The 20,926-nt window shown below is 48.2% G+C and overlaps 1 protein-coding gene across 1 annotated transcript in view; it reads right to left on the reverse strand.

The window, feature by feature from the left end:
- ARHGEF3 (Rho guanine nucleotide exchange factor 3) overlaps positions 1–17,530 on the reverse strand; it is a 260,975-nt gene extending 243,445 nt beyond the window's left edge. Inside the window, exon 1 of the mRNA XM_008146317.3 lies at positions 17,457–17,530. Within this exon, the coding sequence (XP_008144539.3) occupies positions 17,457–17,500 (44 nt within the window). The 5' untranslated portion in view covers positions 17,501–17,530. The remainder of the gene's footprint in view (positions 1–17,456) is intronic.
- Between the last annotated feature and the right edge of the window lie 3,396 nt (positions 17,531–20,926).

Below are 20,926 nucleotides of genomic sequence, written 5' to 3' on the forward strand. Positions count from 1 at the left end.
ATTACCCCAGTTAATCCTCACAACCACCGTGGAAGGTGGGCAGGATGATTATCTCTATTTTTCAGTGAACTAAAGGGACTGGCCCAAGGCCTTGGATGCCTCTGTCCACAGTCTTACCATGACAGCACCCTCCTCCCAAACTACACCCCCACCAACATCACCTGCACCCCGTATTCTAGGAGAAAGTCAGAAACCAAGCTGCATGGACAGTATAATTAATTAAAATACCCCATGTGCATGCATGGGCAGACCAAAGCAAGGAGGAAACGTCCCGCAGTAGTCCCTGACTAACAGCATTTCCTGACGGTAGCATTACAGGTAATTTTTAAATTTTCTCTTTAAATTTTTCTAAACTTCTCGAAGTTTTTGTTATAGTTAATCCTATCTAATAAAAGAGTAATATGCAAATTGACCATCACTCCAACACACAAGATGGCTGTCCCCATGTCATCAAAGATGGCTGATCCCACGTGGACACAAGATGGCCACCACAAGATGGCCAGCAGGGGAGGGCAGTTGGGAAGGACCAGGCCTGCAAGGGAGGGCAGTTGGGGGCGATCAACCCTGCAGGGGAGGCATTTAGGGGTGACCAGGCTGGCAGAGGAGGGAAGTGGAGGGCAACCAGGCCTGCATGGAAGGGCAGTTGGGGGGGACCCACCACCCAAAGTCAAATCTTCTGTCATCATATATTAGGACCCCCTGCTCCCCCCATTAATATTTGTTTTTAACTTTTTAAACATACAAACTTTTTAGCAAAAATCTGCTAAACAACCTGAAATTGTTCATTGTCTACTCCAGAGGTTGGCAAACCTGAGGGCCAAATCCAGCCCTCTGCCTGTTTATATAAAGTTTTATTGAAACACAGCCACGCCCATTCATGTTCATAAATGTCTATGCCTGGTATTTGCTACAACCACACGGGAACACTACACCCCCTTTCTAATCTGGCCTAGAGACGCACCTCTTCCTTCCCCGCCTCCGAATTTCTCCTCAGTGCATCTCTGCTGGTTTGCTACAGCCCCAAATGGTTATACTGGGGCCTAATGAAGCTCAAGCCCTCTTTAGAAAGGTGTCCATATGGTCTTATGTTTTTATACAATTCGGAAAATGATATTTTTAAATTATTTTTCTTGAAGCGCCCCTAAAATTATGTTAGATTCCTCGAATGTGCGTCTGCCTCTACAAGAAGCCCAGATATTTCACCACCCTTGTTCCATCGTCAAGACCACAGCATGTTCAGTGACAAGCAAGGATTGTTCCACAAACCCCCACGCAGCTCCAGGTATGATGAGCTCTTTGATCTCCAGCCCCCAGGGGGCCAACTCTCACAGACTGAGGCAGCTGCCCTTCAAGATGCACCTCCAGACACAAGAAGGGGTCCCGCCCGAGTCCCTCCTCAGGATCCCCCAGGGAGCTCACAGAGCAGACCATTCCAGGGGAGGTCCCCGATGACACCCACACTCACAGAAAGGAAAGAGGAGCACACCTGCTCACACACTGTTCTTCAGCCATCCGCTACCTCCACTGAAACCCCGCCACCCAATTTAATGCATTTCATGATACATACATATGACACATATATCATGTAATTAGTCACAGCACTTTCAAACGAGGAGGCAGGTGGATGACTAAAACTGCTTTCAAAAAAGCCATGTTGCTCCCAAGAACAAAAAAAGGGGGTCACATTACATAGTGTACATGCAAGCGTTTTCCTGTCTATTTAAAAGGCCGCTCCCAAGCGCAGCACAACTGTTCCGGTGGGGCATTCGCATCCATCGGGAGCCTGTGCAGCCCAGTTGTCCAATCAAATGCCCACCCACGCCTTAACGCTGCTGGACGGTGTCCTCGGCGCTCGGCTCGTGGTCCCGCCCTGGTCTATTCTCATCTCCCCTGTGGGGGAGGGGCAGTCTTAGTGGCCCGCAGCTGGCAGTTTTGATAAGCAGGTGTCAGGAGTTTGAAAATGACCTTGCTCATCAGCTGGTGGGAACCTAGCAGACAAGGGAGTCACTGTATCACTGTCTGCCGGGTCCCAGCTCCCAAAAGAAGGAAGGCACCATGAGGCCTGGGAGAGGGAGAGAGGGAAGTGCGCTCTCTCTCTCTCTCTCTCTCTCTCTCTCTCTCTCTCTCTCACACACACACACACACACACACACCAGGAGGAAGTCACCAGACAAAAGGAAATCTGCATCATTTCCCCCAGGAGAGGAAAAACTTCTACTGAAGAGGAAAATGAAAATCTACCAGTGAGGATGTGTTGATGCTTCCCAAACAGCTGAGGTAGGCAAAGATAAACCAAGTAGATGGACCCTTAGGAAAATCTAGGGGGAAGTCAGCATTCCCCGAGGAGCGGGCAAACTCAGTTAGGAGAGAGCCGGCGAAGCTGGAGGAGAGGGCTGCATGCTCACCCCGCTGACTCCAGCCCGCAGACAGCCAGGCTGGGTCAATGGCCGTTACTGTACCAACCGCTGGACAGGCTCCAACACGCGGGGCGCGTCTGAAAGAAAGAGAAAGTCCACTAACCCAGTTTCTAATAAATGTGGGCTAACGGGCGCTGCTCCCCGCAGCTCAAGGGGCTCATTCAGAGCTGAAAGGAGCGTTTTTTTTCCAAATAAAAAGGCCGAGTCACCGAGATAGCACCTTTTATTTTCTCACATCCTTTCAGTTGCTCCACTTGACCCAGCGCTAGTTGGGTTGACGCGTTGGTCCTGGGAGAAATAAACCCTGCCCACCCCCACCCGCTCCCATGGTGCAACCACCAGCTCCCTCTGGGCACACATGGGACTGCACTCCACTCTGCTTTTCCCACGTGTGGCCACTGCTGCCCAGGGATGAGTCATCCATGAAAGCCACACATTGTCCCCACTGGACAAAACGCTCGACCCAGGAGAGTGGCCCATTCATGCTTCTCCGAGAGCCGACCTCTTTCTGCAACGCCCGGAGGATGCTGCTGCCCCGGATTCAGGCTTCTCCCCCGAATTCCGTTACTACCAACGGTCAGGACCAATGGGCATGGAGAGAACTCACAGGGAAGCGCCAGTGCAGAGGGTTTACAGACTGAAAACCAAGGCCAACGTCCGTCAGGACACTTAAAGGGCAAAGAGAAATAATAATAATAAGCCCCATTATTAGTAATGCAATTATCAGATAATAATAATTATCACCTTTATTGCACAGCAACTAGCACTGGGCTAAGAAATTGCGTTATATGCGTTATCTCATTTAATCCTCAGAACCACCCTATAAGATAGGTCCTTTTCTAAGCCTTTTTCTTTTAATACTCAAGGAACCTACAGCACAGAGAAATGAAGTAATTTGTCCGAGGTTACACAGTGGTACGGTAGAGTCAGGATTTGAACCGAGGCAGCCCATTTCCAGAGCCTGGGTTCTTACACACGATGCCTTCATTAATTACTAAACTATGTGAGGATGGTAAAATTAGAGTTGTGTTAAAGTGATCACATTTCGGAGAGATTGTGTTATTTGTCAACTTACTTTTACTTTTATTTTTTATTTTTTAAATATATTTTTATTGATTTCAGAGAGCAAGGGATAGAGAGAGAGAGAGATAGAAACATCAATGATGAGAAGAATCATTGATCAGCTGCCTCCTGCACACCCCCTACTGGGGATTGAGCCTGCAACCCCCGGCATGTGCCCTTGACCAGAATCAAATCCGGAACCTTCAGTCCCCAGGCCGACGCTCTATCCACTGAGCCAAACCAGCCAGGGCTGTCATCTTACTTTTATGTCACCTCACATCCTCCCCCCAAGAAATGCTATCACCTGGCTTTACAAATATAAAAATAGCATGTTCCAGAACGTGTGCTGAGCATGTAATACATATCATCTCATTCAATCCTCACAACCACCCTATGAGGTTGGTCTTAATATGATCCTATTTACAGATAAAGACACTGAGGTTTAGGCAGGTTAACATCCTTGCCCAAGGTCATAACACAGAGCAGGAATTTGAAACCAAGACTATCTGATTCCAACATCTACGTCATTCCTACTCTCTACCATTTCTCACAGAATTTCCAGAGGGAAAAATCAAGAGTATGATGAAATGAGGAGTGATAACGACCAAGTGCAATGATTTCAGCCCAAGGAGCAGTGGGTGGCTGGCTGGTAGCCACAGACCATCCACCTGCCTCCAGCTCGTATCCATCAGCCCATGACCTTCAGCAAATCCCTTCTCTTTCTGGGCCTTGGTTTCCTCATTTGTGAGAAAAGAGCAAGAGAACAGGGATCCCGCTGGCACCCCGATTAGATGACATGCACTGGGTGGGCACTTACTGGGTCTGGAGCAAGAACCGCTCCACGGGCAGCTGACTCCCCTCGTGGGTGGCAGCTTCCCCCTCCCTTCCCAGCACAAGTCGTCAGGAGCAGGTTTCCCTGTCCCTGGCCTAGGTCTCCACACCCAGGAGAGCTCTCAGGTGCAGCCTGAGGCCCAGCAGGGGAGGAAGTCAGTTCTTCCAGAAGGAGGTGGGGAGCGAAGGGAGAAGCTGCAGTGGGGTACCTGGATCTGAGGGCTACAAACACGTAAAAACTCACCGAGCCTTACCCTGAGGTTGGCGTACACACCCCACATATACTTACAACTTACTAAAGGTTAGAAGAAGAAAAATATATTTGAAGAGATGATAAATCAGGCCAGGCAAGATTTTGCCAAATTAAAACTTTTGTTACTATAAATGCTCCACGTAAAATATCTCATGTCCCATCAGACACCCCTTTACAAGTGTCTACCGTCTAAGTTCATTATGAAGAGGGGACAATACGAAACCACCAAGATGAATTATTATGTTGGCTACGGGGTCGGGGTGAGGGTGAGGCCAGAATCCTTCATGAACAACCGATGCTGTCACTCCCCACTCCTGTTTCTATGTACAATTCAGTGGAGCAAGTGAGGGCCTGGACTTCAGGTAGGGCCTTCGAATCCTGATTCTGCAACTGGCTTGCGGGGCCCTCAGCTGGGTCAGGATCACAGCCCCTGGCAGCCGCCCCTCCCACTTGTGAAAAAGGACAGTGAAACCACAGAAGAAAGGGCATTGCTGGCCCGGGTGGCATGAACACTGGGTGTGTCTCCATCCAGCATCTGGTTCCCTGTCAGTAATAATACTTCCTGGCCTTCCCATTGGGGGACCACCCCACCCCGCCTCCCTCTCAGTCCAGATGAGGCTGACCTATGGCCCCACCCTCAAGCCCCAGGAGAGAGCATGTGGCCCAAGCTGAAGATGAGTGCATTTGGAACAAGTGTGAATGATAAACTCTCACTGCACAGCTGTGGGAGGATGTCAGCCTAGAGCTTCTGGGAGGTATCACATGGAGAAAGGCTTCCTGGGAATACAGCCAACACAGAAGAAAGCAGAGCCAAATAAGGAAAGAGCGAGCCCCAGGCCTAATACCACTGAGCCCCCCAGGTCCAGCCGTGCCTGAAGCTGCCTGGGGTTGGGACTTCCATTTAAATGAGCCATTACATTCCCTTTGCTGCTTAATCCAAACGCCGATTGTGTTTCTGTCACTTGCAGGAGCAACATGTCCTGACTAATGGAATCCCAGGTCTCTGAGTTACCAGGGGCACTGGAGGCCACGCATACCGTACCAAGCATTCGGTAATGGTGCGCTGACCTAATGGGTGAGTGACTCTCGCTCAGACTTCTCACACTGAAGTAAAGCCACCCTGTCAGCATTTACTGTAAGCCACAGAGTAAACCAACAGCTCCTTTATGGAGCATTAATTTAAATGATGGCAAGTAGCTTAAAATACTTTTTTACTAAAAAAAAAATTACGTCACAACCAAATGTGATTCACTCCAGGAAGGCAAGGATCCGTCAATACTAGGAAATCTATCACTATAATTCATCTCATTAACAGTCAAAACAAAAAAATATATGGCTCCTTAGATGCCAATCTTGTTAAATTTCAACCCTTATTCCTGACTTAAGATAAATATATCTTAACAAAACAGGAAGAGAGGGAAACTTCCTTCAGGGAGCTAACGCTCCAGCCGAAAGCTGCATCACATCTCAAGGAGAGGTCAGGGCTCCCACACTGAAGTCGATGTATGTTAAAAATGACTCTCGGTGCCCGGCTGGCGGGGATCAGTGGTTGAGCTTCAATCTATGAACCAGGAGGTCACAGTTTGATTCCCAGTCAGGGCACATGCCCGGGTTGTGGGCTCGATCCCCAGTAGGGGGCATGCAGGAGGCAGCCAATCCATGATTCCCTCTCATCATAGATGTTTCTCTCTCTCTCCCCCTTCCTCTCACTCTAAAAACCAATAAAAACATATTTTTAAATGACCCTCGATATCAAATTGTTTAACATTATTCAGGAAGCACCTGCCATCCAATTAGACAAATGTAAATTTTTTTTTCTACCAACTGGAAAGAAAGAGGAAGTGAAATTTTATTAACTTGCAGATGATGTGATTATATGCCTGGAAAAATTCCTCCCCATAAAAAATTAAAATAAGATCTGAAAAACTATTAGAACCAGTAGGACAACTTCATAATATTAACCAACATTAATAAAAAGAGGTTATAAGTCAATAGCTGCCTTATATACAAAATAAAAACACCATGAAATTATGATGGTGATCCAGCGAACATAAGTGATTATTCTAAAACACACTCCCTCTCGCACTCAGTCACAGGCCCTCTTCGCCGTCTGCGTGAATTTTGGTGGAACGCTTGAAATGCCCAGCACAGCTCTAAGCAAACCCAGACCCACCAACCAGGTGCTTATCTTGCCTTGGCTCAACCATCTCTGCTGACTGGGGACCCATCTCCTGAAACTCTTCACTCCCCTGTCACCTGGGCAAGCCCATTGGGTCCCTCTCCAAGTTTGGTCTCCCTTCAAATCTTTTTTCCTCCTCTAGCCAGAGGTCTTTCCTCCAAAAGCCAATTTGATCGTGTTGTTTCCCTACTTAAAATGCTTCAGTGGCCCCTGGGGCTGAGGGAGAAGGAAAAAGAGCTGTAAAAGTTTTGCCACAACTGAGGAAAGTGGAATATGAACTGGGTATTAGCAGATACTCTAAAATTACTGTTTATTTACAGAGGTGGATAATAGTAGGTGATTATGTAGGAGAATACCGTTACTTTTAGGAGTTATAGGCCAAAATATTTAGGGGTAAAGCATCAGGATGTCTGCAACATGTTTCCAAATGGTTCAGAGAGGAAATGGTGTACATGTGTGCGCACACACACACACACACGTGCACACACACACACACACAGATCACAGGAGGCAAACGTTCAGACAAAACCTAGGTGAAGGACATACTATTCTGTTAATCTTCTGTAGGTTTGCAAATTTTCCAAATATACAGCTGGGTACAAAAATACAATGTAAAACCCAGTTCCTTTAATAACACATAATAAACAGGTGAAGAACACAAAGAAAGGGCTGTTAAATGTTTAACAAGTGATTAGAGTTCTGATCATTTCAGAACTTAAAATATACCTCTTCCACAAGCACAACCGTCTCTACAATATGAATAGCTTTATGATACTTTTTTTTTTTTTTACTTTCCACAAGAGAAAAAGTGTGCCCTCTGCACGCCAGGGAAGCATCCCCAAATCTCATTAAAGGGGCGAAACCTCCCTTTAATTTGCTTTGGGAAATAGAGAACAGGTTATTAAAACTCGCCCACACTCCGTCACTGTAACCTCACAGAATATCCCGTCCGTGTGATGATGAGTTGGCAGCTGACTTCCCCAGTCACCAGCACTCTGTGCAGGCGGGAGCAGCCTTACGCTCCTGCTCACTCAGCCTTAGTGTAGGGCACACAGTAGTCACTCAACATTGTTAAGTGAATGAGGTATTACACAGCCCGTTCAATGCATATGAAGATAATGTAACAAGAAATGACTGACAGGTGAGACTGGAACAATTAGAATAACACTGAAAACGAAAAACTGGCAAAACACCACCACCACCAAAACTAAAACAGTAGCTACATGGGGGGGAGTGGGGATTGGGAAAATGAGTTGCTACGGAAAAATCCTAAGAGTGTGATGGGTACACCGAAGAAATGAGGACTACGGTGACTCGGGGATTCGGGGACAGTAAGTAAGCAAGGGGGAAAGTCAGGAAATGGTGAAAACTTTTCTCATGTGTTTGAAGTTACAAATGAAAACAAAACACCTTAGTCCTAACATGAGGACAGCCTGGCAAAACACAACTGGGCATTGCCGCCGCCTAATTAACATCATTCAAAGGTTCTAACTCCACCCCTGCCACCGACTCACTGTGTGCCCTCCAGACACATCACCCCTCAGGCAGTCCCCCCACTGGCAAACGGGAGGGTGGGTCTAAGGGAGCAATAAGATCACAGCCTAAATAAGCCATGGAAACCCAACGTACAGTACACTGGATACAGACAATAATGCTGTGCTGTAAGTAGGTAATGTGCTAAATGTTATTACAACAGCAAGCCTCTTACAACATATAAATGTACCAAAGCAACATGCTGTACACCTTAAATTTACACAATATTACCTGTCAAATTTATCAAAAAAAAAAAAATCCCATCCAATGATTCTATTCAAAGGACAAAATAAATCTCTATTTTCTTCTTTCAATTGCTTGTAATTTCTTAGGTTTCTACAAGTAATTTGTTATTCCTTTTTGAAATACAGAAAAGATTTACATTTTCTTAAAGCAGTGTGTTTGTTTTTTTTTTAAAAAAAGGTTTTTAAACAGATCATCCTGTTTATCACACCCTGCTCTTGGCCATGGATCCCAAGTAGAATAGTTGGGAGACAGTGTTAGTCATGAAACTACAAAGCTATGAGAAATCGTCACCACTTTACATTTACATAATGCTCGGCAGTGGGCCAAGGAATTTCTCCTTGTCCAGTCCCACCCACTCTCTTCAGCGATCAGGACATGGCCCTCGGAGGAGGGGCAGGAGGAGGGGCTCACGCAGTGCCGTGCTGAGGCCGGTCACACTGGGAGAGGCCAGGGGGCACACCTCAGTGACTTTGCTTAGTAGGTTGAAGCTAGCCATGGCGGGAGCATTTACACCACAGAAACAGGCAAACGCTACAAATTTAAGCTTCTGTCCCCCACACTAGCCAATTTACCCTCGCCCTTCCCTTAATCCTACCCCCAAACCGAGACTTGACTTCAGGCCTCCATCCTTCCCATTCAGGGCTCCTTTCATGTTGATTCTGCTTCCTGTTTCGTCCAGGGCAGGGATGCTGTTAGATTAATAGGCCTGACCTAGTCACAAGTCTATCCCGGAGCCCAGCACAGTGCCTGACCTCCAGCAGGCCCTCCATCAGCACCCACCCCTAAAGAAGACATTGGCTCCTGCTCAGACTGTACCCACACATACAACAGTGCACACAGGTGGGACCAAGTCCCAGCAGTGACCCCTGGGAAAGCTAAACCGAGTTCCCACCCTCTTCTCCCACCTAAAGAACAAAGTCTCAAGACACTCCCAGGGAGCGTCGGCCTGCGGACTGGAGGTCCCAGGTTCGATTCCGATCAAGGGCACGTGCCCGGGTTCCCCAGTAGGGGGCGTGCAGGAGGAAGCCAATCAATGATTCTCTCTCATCAAAGATGTTTCTATCCCTCTCCCTTCCTCTCTGAAATCAATAAAAATATTTTTTTAAAAAAGACTCTCCCCAGCCACACGCTAGCAGAACACCCCAGACGAAACCAGTGCTTCCTAAATGCATCCTGCCAACTGTGCACATCTGTGGGCCCACTGAGCGCATCAACCATCGGGGTTCAATGCCCCCACCCCATCCTATGCGGCCCTCCAAGCCTGATTCTTGGCCCTCATGTTGAAAAGGCTGATTGACCTCCAGGCGAAGTGCTATGCTCTTGCTTGGCATGAATTTTCATCAGATTCCCAGGAGGGAGACTGACATGTGCACACGCTCTCCACCCAGCAGAGCTCAGCATCGGACAGATGCTGCCTTTCACCCGCCATCATCCGTCCACAGGGAAGGGCTGGGTGAGCTCCACTCCCAATGAGTGGAGCCAGAGGCCAAGCCCTCAGACACTCTTCCCACCTGCTGTGTCCCGTGAGCTGTGTTTCCTGGCGCCACCTCAGAGCGCTGTGCCCTTCTGAGTCCCTCCCGTTTGTATGTTTTTAAACATTTCCCAGGTACACGCTGTGTGCCAGACCCTGCTAGGCCCTTGTTAAGCCCTGCTTGTCTCCCATTGCATAAATGCATCGACCTTCTAGACTGTAAGCATGGTCCATGTCTGACGTCCACGTCCGACTGTATCCTCAGGGAGCCTGAAAGAGTGCTGAGCACATGGCAGCTACTCAAATAATTGCTGGATGATTTTTTCAAAGTGAGCACCAGGCCTCAGGGATTGTCATAGGAAAGTAAAGGGCATGCGTTCTGACAGCTCCTCTTGGCTCTGCGGTTGGTGGGAGAATGATGTACAGGCTCATAACAGACTAATGCCATGTGCTGTCGGCCAGGTGCCCAGTGACCACCAGCTAAGCATTTCTTACCACACTGAACCTTCGCATCAACTTTCACAACCGACTAGTCAGTACCACTGTTCTCCACCTTCACCGATGGCAGGCTGAGACTCAGGAACTCCGACAACCGAGCCAGGGTCTCACCACCTCCCCTCCGACCTCCTGCAGTTCCCTGTCACTAGGGCCACCCTGTGAGAAGGAGACCACCTGGAATTGGAAACACTCTGATGGGCTCCCCCGGCACCTCAATGGCTTATCTTGGCTGAAGTCCAGCCTCACCCCTGGGGCAGCTGCCCCCCCATTCTACAGAGGGACTCTGCTCCCGTCTACAGGGAGAAGGGAAGATGAGAGTCCCCATCAGATGAGAAGCAGGGGGGTGGTGTCCGACACACAGTAGGTGCTCACTCATGGTTTTGAACTGACAAGTGGAGGGGGCAGATAAGGACAAGGAGTGGGCCTGCATCCCAGAGGTGAAATGATGTGACAAAGCCTGCCAGTAAGAAGGACCTCAGCCTGCATGGGGCCAACCCCCCTTTCCCCAAGGAGAGGGGCTCCCCAAAGCCCTGCCCACAGGCCGCACATCCCCCTGCAGGCACAGTTGCACTCCTGTGATTTATGGACGTTTTCTCTTTTAACCAAGTGACTTTATTGTGAGGAGACTTATTCCCACAGCATTTATTGACTCAGCAACCATTACTTGCCACTTCTACTTCTAAATGCTGACTCAGAAGGACACAGGATTTCTAGAAAATTAAGCCCCAGGGGAGTGCAGTTTTCTGCTGCCATCAAGTGACTGTGGGCGGGTCTCATCACTTCTCTGTGCCTCAGTTTCCTCAGCTGGGCAGCAAAGGAGTTCAGCAAGCACATCTCTGATGTTCAAAGAGAATTTTAAGGGGAGAAGTCTTTGCCCTTTGTGTAAACCCTTCCTATGAATGGACTTGTGGGAAATGGTGAGGACCCGGGCCCCACTGGAGGAAGGGGAAGGTTTAAGTTTGCTCGTTTGTTCGTTCATTCATTCATGCATGCATTCAGTAGGTTGCTCAGTCAGTCAGTCAGCATCCATCATTGCTCAGCAGCCTTACACGCTTGAGGGAAATGCTCAAAGAAGGCAGGGCCCTCACTCTCGGATTGCACAAATGTGTGTCTCTTTTATGAAAAAAATCTTCTCTGGCTTGCTCGTTTCTTCCAGTGTGTTTTGAGAACCGCCCTTGTGCGGACCCTGTAGACTTTACTCTCCTGCAAGGCGGGGCCTTGTCTGGGGCAGTGACACCCATCTCTGGCCCAAGCAGGCTCCCAGCCTGTGTGCGGCCTTGGTGGACTGAACTGGCTAAAAAACAGTGACTTCTAGATGGCAATGTGAAGGCCTGCATCCAAATTGGAGACTTGCCCCAGAGCCCTGTGCCATGTTCATGCTCCAGGGTAGGCTGCTCTGTACCACCTGCAGACCAACCGGTTTGTTCCCCTGCCTGTCCTTAGGGCTTATCGGCTCCCATCTCGGCCTTCGGCCAGAGCTGTTTTGGTCACTGGTTTTATTAGCTCTCTGTTCACTGCCCAAAGGGCTGTGTGCGCCTGCGCCTCCTCCTCCACCCTCCAGGAGACAGCTGCTGACCTTGAGAAGCTGGAGAGCCAACAGAGGGAGCGCGCAACCTCTCCTGACCCCAGGCTGTGGCCTTCACTCTCCACTCACCAGCCCCGTGACCTGGGACAAAGCCCTTCGCCTGTCCAAGGTGACTTCTTGGAGAGTCGATCCGCTTTCCCCACAGTCTGCTCCTTAGAGCCCTGGTTTCCTCCCAACATCAGTAGGCACTGCAGGGAAAGAATGGGGCCTGTGGCCAACTGTCTGGGCACTGCTGGCTTAAGCTCAGTCAAGTGTGGCCTTTCTCACAGGACCCAACAGAGCCTCTAAAAGGTCAGTGTGCACGAGGGGTCTCTCAAGAGAAGGGCGGTATCAGCCCCGACACCTGCTGCTGCACAGACCGCACTGGGGACTGCAGACGGGGAGACTTGGAAGCAGGGGGTGGTGAGAGTGTCAGATACTCGGAACCTGTGATATCGGGCAGGTACTTAACACTGTTTTCTCATCTGCAGAATGGAGGCAAACCATGTGTATTCTGCTCGGTTGCTGTGGTGTTTGGACCAATATGTATAAAAAGAGGTGCATGCCCAGAACCAGCAGATATTATTACAATGTGCTATGCAGAGGATTAGCCACACTCACTGAAGGTCTTTTTCAGTGACTCATGGCAGATCCTACAAGACGCTGTCTAACTGATGCCTCTGGCCAGTAAAAGGACGGATAAAGACTTGGTTAAGTAAAAAACAAACAAACAAACAAAAAACACAACAATGCAGAACATAGGGCTCAGGATACTGAGTCTGGTCTAGGCGCTTCATTCCTTGCTACAAGGCGACCGCCTCCCCCTTCGCCTTTCAAAATCTCAGTTTTTCATCTGTAAAATATTACTTTCCTCACGGGGTCTTCATGTGTCTCAAATAAGATCATGTGCACTCATTAAATTCCTTCAACAATAACTTAATGATAAGGTTATACCAAAGAATGTAATGAGGAGCCTATTCCATCTCCATATTTACTCAACAAATGTTTAGTGAGCGACTTCTATATCCCTGGCACTGCCCTGAGGAATCAATGAGAAGACACACAGATCCTATCTGCCCTCCTGAGAGTTACAGTTGCTTTAAATAATATACTTAAAATTTTAGGATTGAAAGGAAAATCATCCATCAACCACCTCCTTCCTTTTAAGCCAATGAGGGATCTGAGAGAGAAAGTAAAGAGACATCCCTCAAGGTCACACAGCCAGGTTTTGGCTACAATAATATTTTAAAGTTCCTAATGGAAAGAAGAAAAAAGAAAGGTAAACCATTAAAAAAAACCCAACGGCTGTGTCTTTGCTTAGTTTGCCTTTCTGTCCTAGACACATCACTGAAGCAGAGGGAACGAAACAGGCAAGACCTGGTCCCCTGGAATTCTGTGCAGTAAGGGAGGTAGCCACTAAGAAGATACATATGCAGAGGATGAGAAACTGAGTCACCTCATTACCATTCTAACACACAAGTCTGGCCCTATCAATCTCCTGATAGAAAAATCTTAGGTTCTTCTTTCTATGCAGAAATAAAAATAAACAAAAATGAAAACAGCTGCCTTTATTAGGTGCTTATTATATGCCAGGTGCTTTCCTATGATTAACTCAGGACATGCCCCAGCAACCCACTGCAGGAGATACTATTGTCCCTATTAACCAATCAAGAATGGAAGGTTTTCATTTAACCATTGCTCATCGTATATGCAACTGCCTCCTCAACCCCCAAGACTCTGAATTCCCTAAGAATTCACAGCTTACCCACCTTTTTGTCTCTGGTGCAGGGTATTCAATACACGCCCACTGAATGAATAATCAATTGGTTGATCAAATGGGCTATTTTCTTTCAAGGCACCTTCTTGCTAATAAGCTCTAGTTTGGGAAAAAGAGCTGACTGGTCTCCTGATAATCACATGAGAGGTAGCTGTGATGTTGTCCAAAGAGCCAGGGCCAGACCCCAGAGACCTGAGACCAAGGCTTATCTCTGTCTGGACTCGAACCATCATTTCCTCACTCGAGGCCTGACTGCTTAAAGCTGTAATGATGAAGACGCAAGAAATGATACAATGAGCCTACAACTCTCCTAGCTCGAGAGCCTCTGAAACATGAGAGGGGGTGCTCAGGAAGACATGTGAAATTGCACCCTGCCTGCCTTTAGAACTAGATCTACAGTTAAACGCTTTAGAGTAGGATGCTGATCAGGTCTATTGGGAGTAAGTAAAGAACTTCCTCTCCCTCCACAGGCCAGTGGGTGTATTTATCCTAATAATGTAGATTTTTCTCCCCATAACAACGATGCTCAACCTGAGCATCTTTTCCAGAGAAGTGTTTTGGATGAATGTGAGTGAGGCTGCCACCCCCAACTGTCCACCAGAACAGAGGGGCTGGTGTTATGCAAGAGCCCATGTGCACATGCTGGATGCGGACAAAACCCTAAACCACCCTCCCAACTCCCACATGCTCCTCTCGAAGACCCCGATGAGGAATAACAACAGAGTGTGATCAAGGCAACCGCAAACATGGCGTGATGGCTCCACAGCTATGTCCACAAGAACTCACCCCTTGGCAAGTGTGAGTCTGTCAGTCACTGAAAGTGAGAGCAGTGACTAGGAGCTGGGGCTCCACAGAGAGAAAGTTTTTGTTGTAATTCTTATTGTTGAGGTTGGTTTTATTTATTTATTTATTTATTTAGTTAGTTATTTTTTTTTTTAATCCTCACTCAAGGATATTTTTCCATTGGTCCTTTAGAAAGGGTGGAAGAGAGAGAGAAAGACAGGGAGAAACATCGATGTGAGAGAAACACATCGATTGGTTGCCTCCTGTAGGCTCCCCAACCAGGGCCCAGGCCAGGGAGGAGCCTGCAACTGAGGTATGTGCCCTTGACTGGAATCAAACCCGGAACCCTTTGGTCCGCAGGTCAACGCTCTATCCACTGAGCAAAACTGGCTAGGGCAGAGGTTGGTTTTAAATGAATCTCTGTCCTAATGTTACCTGTTGGCCATGATGGGGTTAACAATCAACTTCTTACCTTATAGGACCATTGTGAGAATTAAATGAGTTAAGTAAGCTAAGTGACCCACACAGAGCCGGACACATGGCAAATACTCATATTGTTGCCCTCGATGATGAGAATGGTGGTGGTGGAGATGATGGTGGTATTGACGATGTGGTGGTGGTGATGGAGACAGTGGTGGTGGTGGTGGTAGTGATGGTAGTGATGATGATGATGGTGTTGGTGGTGGTAACAGTGATGGTGGTGGTGGTGGAGATGGTGGTGGTGGTGACGATGTGGTGGTGGTGATTATGGTGATAGTGGTGGTGGTAGTGATGGTGATAGAGACAGTGGTGGCAGTGGTGGTGGTGGTGGTAGTGATGGTACTGATGATGGTGGTGGTGGTGGTAACAGTGATGGTGGTGGTGGTGGTGGGTGGTAGTGGTGGTAGTGATGGCAGTGATGATGGTAATGGTGTTGGTGGTGGTAAGAGTGATGGTGGTAGTGGTGGATAAAACAACCTGAAGTAGAGAAATCCTACCAAAGGCTCTTCAAAACCCCCTCAGTAATCCTGTGACAACCTCTCCTGGAGGAGCATACTTAAATACTTTTTAGAAGAGAAAATGAAATGGCACCTGGGAAGGACCAAGGCTGACAGATGCCCTGGGCCTCAGGATAGGTCACTGGGTCCCTGTGAGGGCCACTGGTAGATGAAAACAGGCAACAGAGAGACCTGAAAAGATGAACTTCCCCAGAGTAAAGGGAAGGAGGAGGATATTATGATAGCAGAGCGATGCCACTGTTCAGCAGGGGCTAAAAGGAAAAAGCATGAAGAACAGAAGTGTGGCAGGAGGCGGGAACCCTGGGACCCTGGGACAGGAAATCTGAGACCCTGATGACAAGTAATGCTCTTCAGGGAACGATTTGGCAAGATTTATTGAGATCTTAAACGCATACACAGATGACCCAACAACTCCACTCCTCAGTAACCATCTAAAAAAGCAAGCTGCCCATGTGCTCAGGAGGCATGTACCAGCAAGTACATCACAAATGTGTTATAAAGGCCAAACGCAGAACCGACCCACCCACACCAGCAGGAAACAGCTCAATGAGCAGGGGGATTCTCATACTGTAGATACACGGCTCACTTTGCTGTAGCATAAAAACAAGGTAGATTCACATTACTGTCTTGAAAATATTTTAAGACATATAATTGAATTATTTTAAAAGGTTACAAAGTAGACCAGCAAGCATAATATTACAGCCTGTATTTAAAGAACAGAAATAAAAAAAAGAAAGAAGGAAAGAATGACTTTTTTCTATGTGCATAGGCACCTAAAAAAAGTTCTGGAAGGAAATGCACAAAGTGGATCACAGTGGTACCTCGAGGAAAGGCGGGAGTAAGTGAGGGGCTGAAAATAAAACTGGGGAATGGGAGAGTCAATGGGGACTTCACTCTTATTTTTAACTAGAAAAATATATCCATGCACTTCCTGGGCACTAAAATTAAATTAATATGTTTATTTTTAAGGGAAAACAAGAGGAGATGGAAGGAAGACGAGATCATGACTTTAAGAGAAGATATAGCTACCAAGAGTAAGGGTCTGCCTTTGCCTCCTCCTGGAGGACTGGCCACACACAAATGTAGATATAACATATCTGAGTTATGTCCACAGTTTCTTGAAATGAGTGTCCACAGTTTTTGTTTTTTGTGGGGTTTTTTTTTAATTGATTTCAGAGAGAGGAAGAGAGAGGGAAAGATAGAGATAGAAACATCGATGAGAAAGAAACATCAATTGGCTGCCTCTTGCATGCCCCCCACTGGGGATCAAGCCAGCAACCCAGGCATGTGTCTTGACCAGGAATTGAACTGATGACCTCCTGGTGCATGGGGTGATGCGCAACCAACTGAGCCACACCGACCGGGCTGTCCACAGTTTTTGGAATAAAATATTTAATTCTACACTACATCAGTTCTAGTTATAGCAACTCTTCCCTCTAAGTCCTAGAAAAAGTATCTTATACTTAACAAAGGTATCTTCTCTTCTGGTGTCAGAAATTAGAGATATCAGCCCTGGCCAGGTAGCTCAGTTAGTTAGAGCATCGTCCTGATACACCAAGGTTATGGGGCTGACCTCCAGGCAGAGCACATATAAGAAGCAACCAATGAATGCAAAAATAAGTGGAACAACACATCGATGTTTCTTTCTCTCTCAAATTAATAAAATAAAAATAAATAAATAAAAATTAGCTAGTGGTATTAATAGGGGACACATGAAATTTGTCTATCTCCAAATGTGTGATGGCCTCCAACTGTCTTATACAGACATAGATGAAGTTCTGCATTGCATTTAGCCGTTGCATGTAAAAAAAATTTTTCATTTTAATTTTTAAAGGTATTTTTACCTTTCCTTGTTTTCTTCCATTCCTCTGAAGACACACTGATTCATTACTGTGGAACTCTCCCCATACACAGTGTGGCAGGCTGAGGTCTTCTTCCTGAAAAAGGCAAAACAACCAATATTTACAACCTGGGTGCATTTATATTATAAACACATGAACTGCATTAACTACATAAAGGGGAATATGTGAAAGGCTGCCCACTGTCCATCAAAATCCATTCTCCCCTTCTTCCATAATTATTCGAGTTCCAACAGTGTCTACATTTCCCAGGTATCATTGCAGCCAGGTATCTAAATTCCCAAGGAAATGTGAATTTAGAGAAGTGGTATGTGCCACTTCTCTTTCTAGGTCTTAAGACATAGGCATGCTTGGCCACACTGGCTGGAACTCAGCTCTGACCATGCAGATAATGACAATGCTCTTGGAAATAACAGAGCAAAAAAATAGAAGGCACCTGGGTCTGTGACTGACTGGAGCATGGCCACCTTCTCACCTTATTCCTTGAGTCACTGTTTCATTGGGTCCTGTTTTTATGGCTACTTAACTCTCATCCCAGTTAAGATAAATATTAAATATATTAAATATTTCCACCGGGACTCTTCTGAGGGTGGATTTGGTTATTTGGAGCTTGGGACATGCTCTATGGAGACAGGTGAGGCCAAACTATTTTTTGTTACAATTTTGGTAAAACCACATGCAATTTCAAGTAGGCATGCAATCAATGTTTGATGGATGAGGAGGCATTGACAAGCTTGTATTATCTTCTAGTGTGAAGACTTAGAAATGCTGGGATCCACAAGTCTGAGCAGTGAGCCTGACTCCACAGAGTGACTACTTGGTATGGCAAAATGCCATCCAAACGTACACGATACCCAAGGATTCCAGTCTATGTGCTCAGGAATGACAGAGAAAGCCATGGGACAGAGACAGACAGAGCTAGCGAGGGACATGCCGATGGGTGGCGGATTCTGCCCACTCTTCCACTCCCTGAGCATCTGCCCCCAGGTGAGTCTGAGATAGGACGCTGAGGTTGCCTGCATTCCTCACCACCCGGGATGTGGTTTTAGTATTAAAAGATAGATTCTCTTTCTACAGCATGGTTCCAAACACAAACCAGCTACTTCATTTGGTGTCAACCAAACAGTCGTCAGTTGCAGTGCTAAAAGAACTGGTTTCTCCAACCTGCTGCCTCTTAGGCAAAAGGCAGTTCAGGGTAATTTTCACACCCACGATCTTCCACGCTAGTGCCATCTTCATGGCCAGCTCCACTGCATCAGCTGTTTTGACTGCTGAGCGTCACAGGCCTGCCTGGCCAAATCTCCACATGCTCCACCGGGGGTGGGCCTACTCCCGGATGAAAACATCGTTTGGATGAACTCTCAGATCCAGGTGAGCAGGACCAGACACCTGGGACCCTGCACCACAAGGCGTTGGACAGTCAGTGTTGGGAATCCCCAGCCACAGCTTCCAGCACTGCTCCTCTAACTTGCAAAGAGCATGCCTTGAGTTATTTTTAGCATCGAGGCCCAGGTCTTGGGCTACTGCTCTGGCCTCCATCAGAACTTAACTGCATCAGCCGAGGTCTGCGCATTACAGAGGGCTCAGAATACGGCAAAGGGGAAGGCGTGGATCCCGGAAGGAAGAGAGGTGGAAGGGTAGTGGGACTTGAGCGAAGTCCCAGAGGCGCCACTGCATCCCTGCCACGAAGGGAGAGGGGAGCAAGCACCCACACCAGCGTCGCTCGGCAGCTTGAACACCGCAGCCGCCTCACCTCAGCCTGGAGGCCACGTTTGCTCAGCACACCATGCTCTTCTGCAGCCCAGGAAATGCCGCAGAGGGACCCGACAGCCGCATCCCCAAATGGTGCCCACATCAGGGCTCTCCGCACACACGTCCAGTCCCGAGCAACAGGCAGAAGTCAGAGCCCACCCTCCACTGGCCCACCAAGCGGGTGATATTCTCAGACCCTTCTCAAGGCAGCCACTCAGCCCCCTGGACATCTGAATCCAGAAATGCCAACTTCGGTAACAGGAACGTATGTGCTCACTAGGGTTGTCGGTAGCCACCACAGCCACGCTGACTCGGCACCTATTTGTGGGCAGTAAACCAAGGCTCCCACACAGACACTCCATCGACCACCCAGCCCCCGGGGGAGGCAGGATCACACCCATTTGGTAGATGGCAAAGCCAGAGCCCAAGAGGCTGTGATTAGCTTAAGGTCGCAGCACGTAAGTCAGGGCAGTTTTCAAACTCCGAGGAGCTGGCCGAGCAGCTCAGGCTTATTTCCACCTCGCAATACCCACCACGCACCTCGGTTCATCGGAAAGTTACAAAGAGGCGTGCTGTTCTAACCCTTCGGCCGGAAAGTTCTGCATTAACCTGGAGTTATCACTACTCCCCATCCCAGGCACTCCCAGGGAGAGGAACTGTACGGCTCCCGGCCAGGAGCGCTGGCACTGCCCCTCCTCCTTCCTCTAACCGCCGGCTAGGTCGGCACTGGCCAGCACTGGCTGAGCACCAGCCTCCTGCGAAGTGTCCCTTGGACATGAAGTCCCACTAATTCTGCCCTGAAAAATAGCTCTTCTCAGGAGGCACCAAGTGTTGGTGAGGCCGCGGAACAAGAACTCCCACACCTGCTGCTGGTGGGAACATAAATTGGCCCAACCACCCTGGAAGACGGTGGCAGTAAGCACTCAACGTGCATGTGCTGCTACATACACAGGTGCATCAAGAGGCATTTTTCTAGAATGCTGTCGGTAGTCCTCTACAGAACCGCCCTGCATTCGCTTCCTACTGCTTCCGGAACAAATTACCACACGCTTAGTGGCCCCAAACAGCACACATTTATCATCCGATAGGTCTGGAGTTCAGAAATGAGATCTTCTCAGCCTCAGATCTCAAAAAAGGACACACCCTCTCGAGAGATTTGCCAAAGCGCCGCCTGCTCCCTGCTCCGCATCCGCTGGGCATTCGGCGGGCTTCATACACATTTATCAGTAAACAACAGTCAGGGTTTGTCCTCCAGGCTTTTATCAGAAGAGGGAGAGAGCTGGATACATTTTTTTTTTTTTTTTTTGGTCTGCCAATCTCAGGGCCAAAACCAAAGTCAGGGTTGAAGGCTGAGTGGACAACTGAGGCTATGACCTCAAAGCCCCAAGCCACCTGCCCCAGATGACCTCACCTCCCCGACAGCCAAGAAACGTGACTGAAAACAAGGCCACTGCGCCGAAGGGCTCCTGAGGCCACTAACCTGAACCAGCGATAACAGCGCGGGACAGCGGGGTGGAGCCTGCGCACTCCTTCCCTCGAGACCCGGCCCAAGGTCAGTTACCAAACAGCGCCCGGGCCAGTGTGGCCACAGCAGCACCCCTGTGCCGTCCCCTGGCCCCGGCACCCCGTCCTCCCACAGACCTGCGGCCGCACCCACACGGGCACAGAGGAAAGGCCTGGGCCCAGGAGCGTGAGGACCACCG

The sequence above is a fragment of the Eptesicus fuscus genome, chromosome 18 (genome assembly GCF_027574615.1).
Source record: "Eptesicus fuscus isolate TK198812 chromosome 18, DD_ASM_mEF_20220401, whole genome shotgun sequence".
Lineage (NCBI taxonomy): Eukaryota > Metazoa > Chordata > Mammalia > Chiroptera > Vespertilionidae > Eptesicus > Eptesicus fuscus.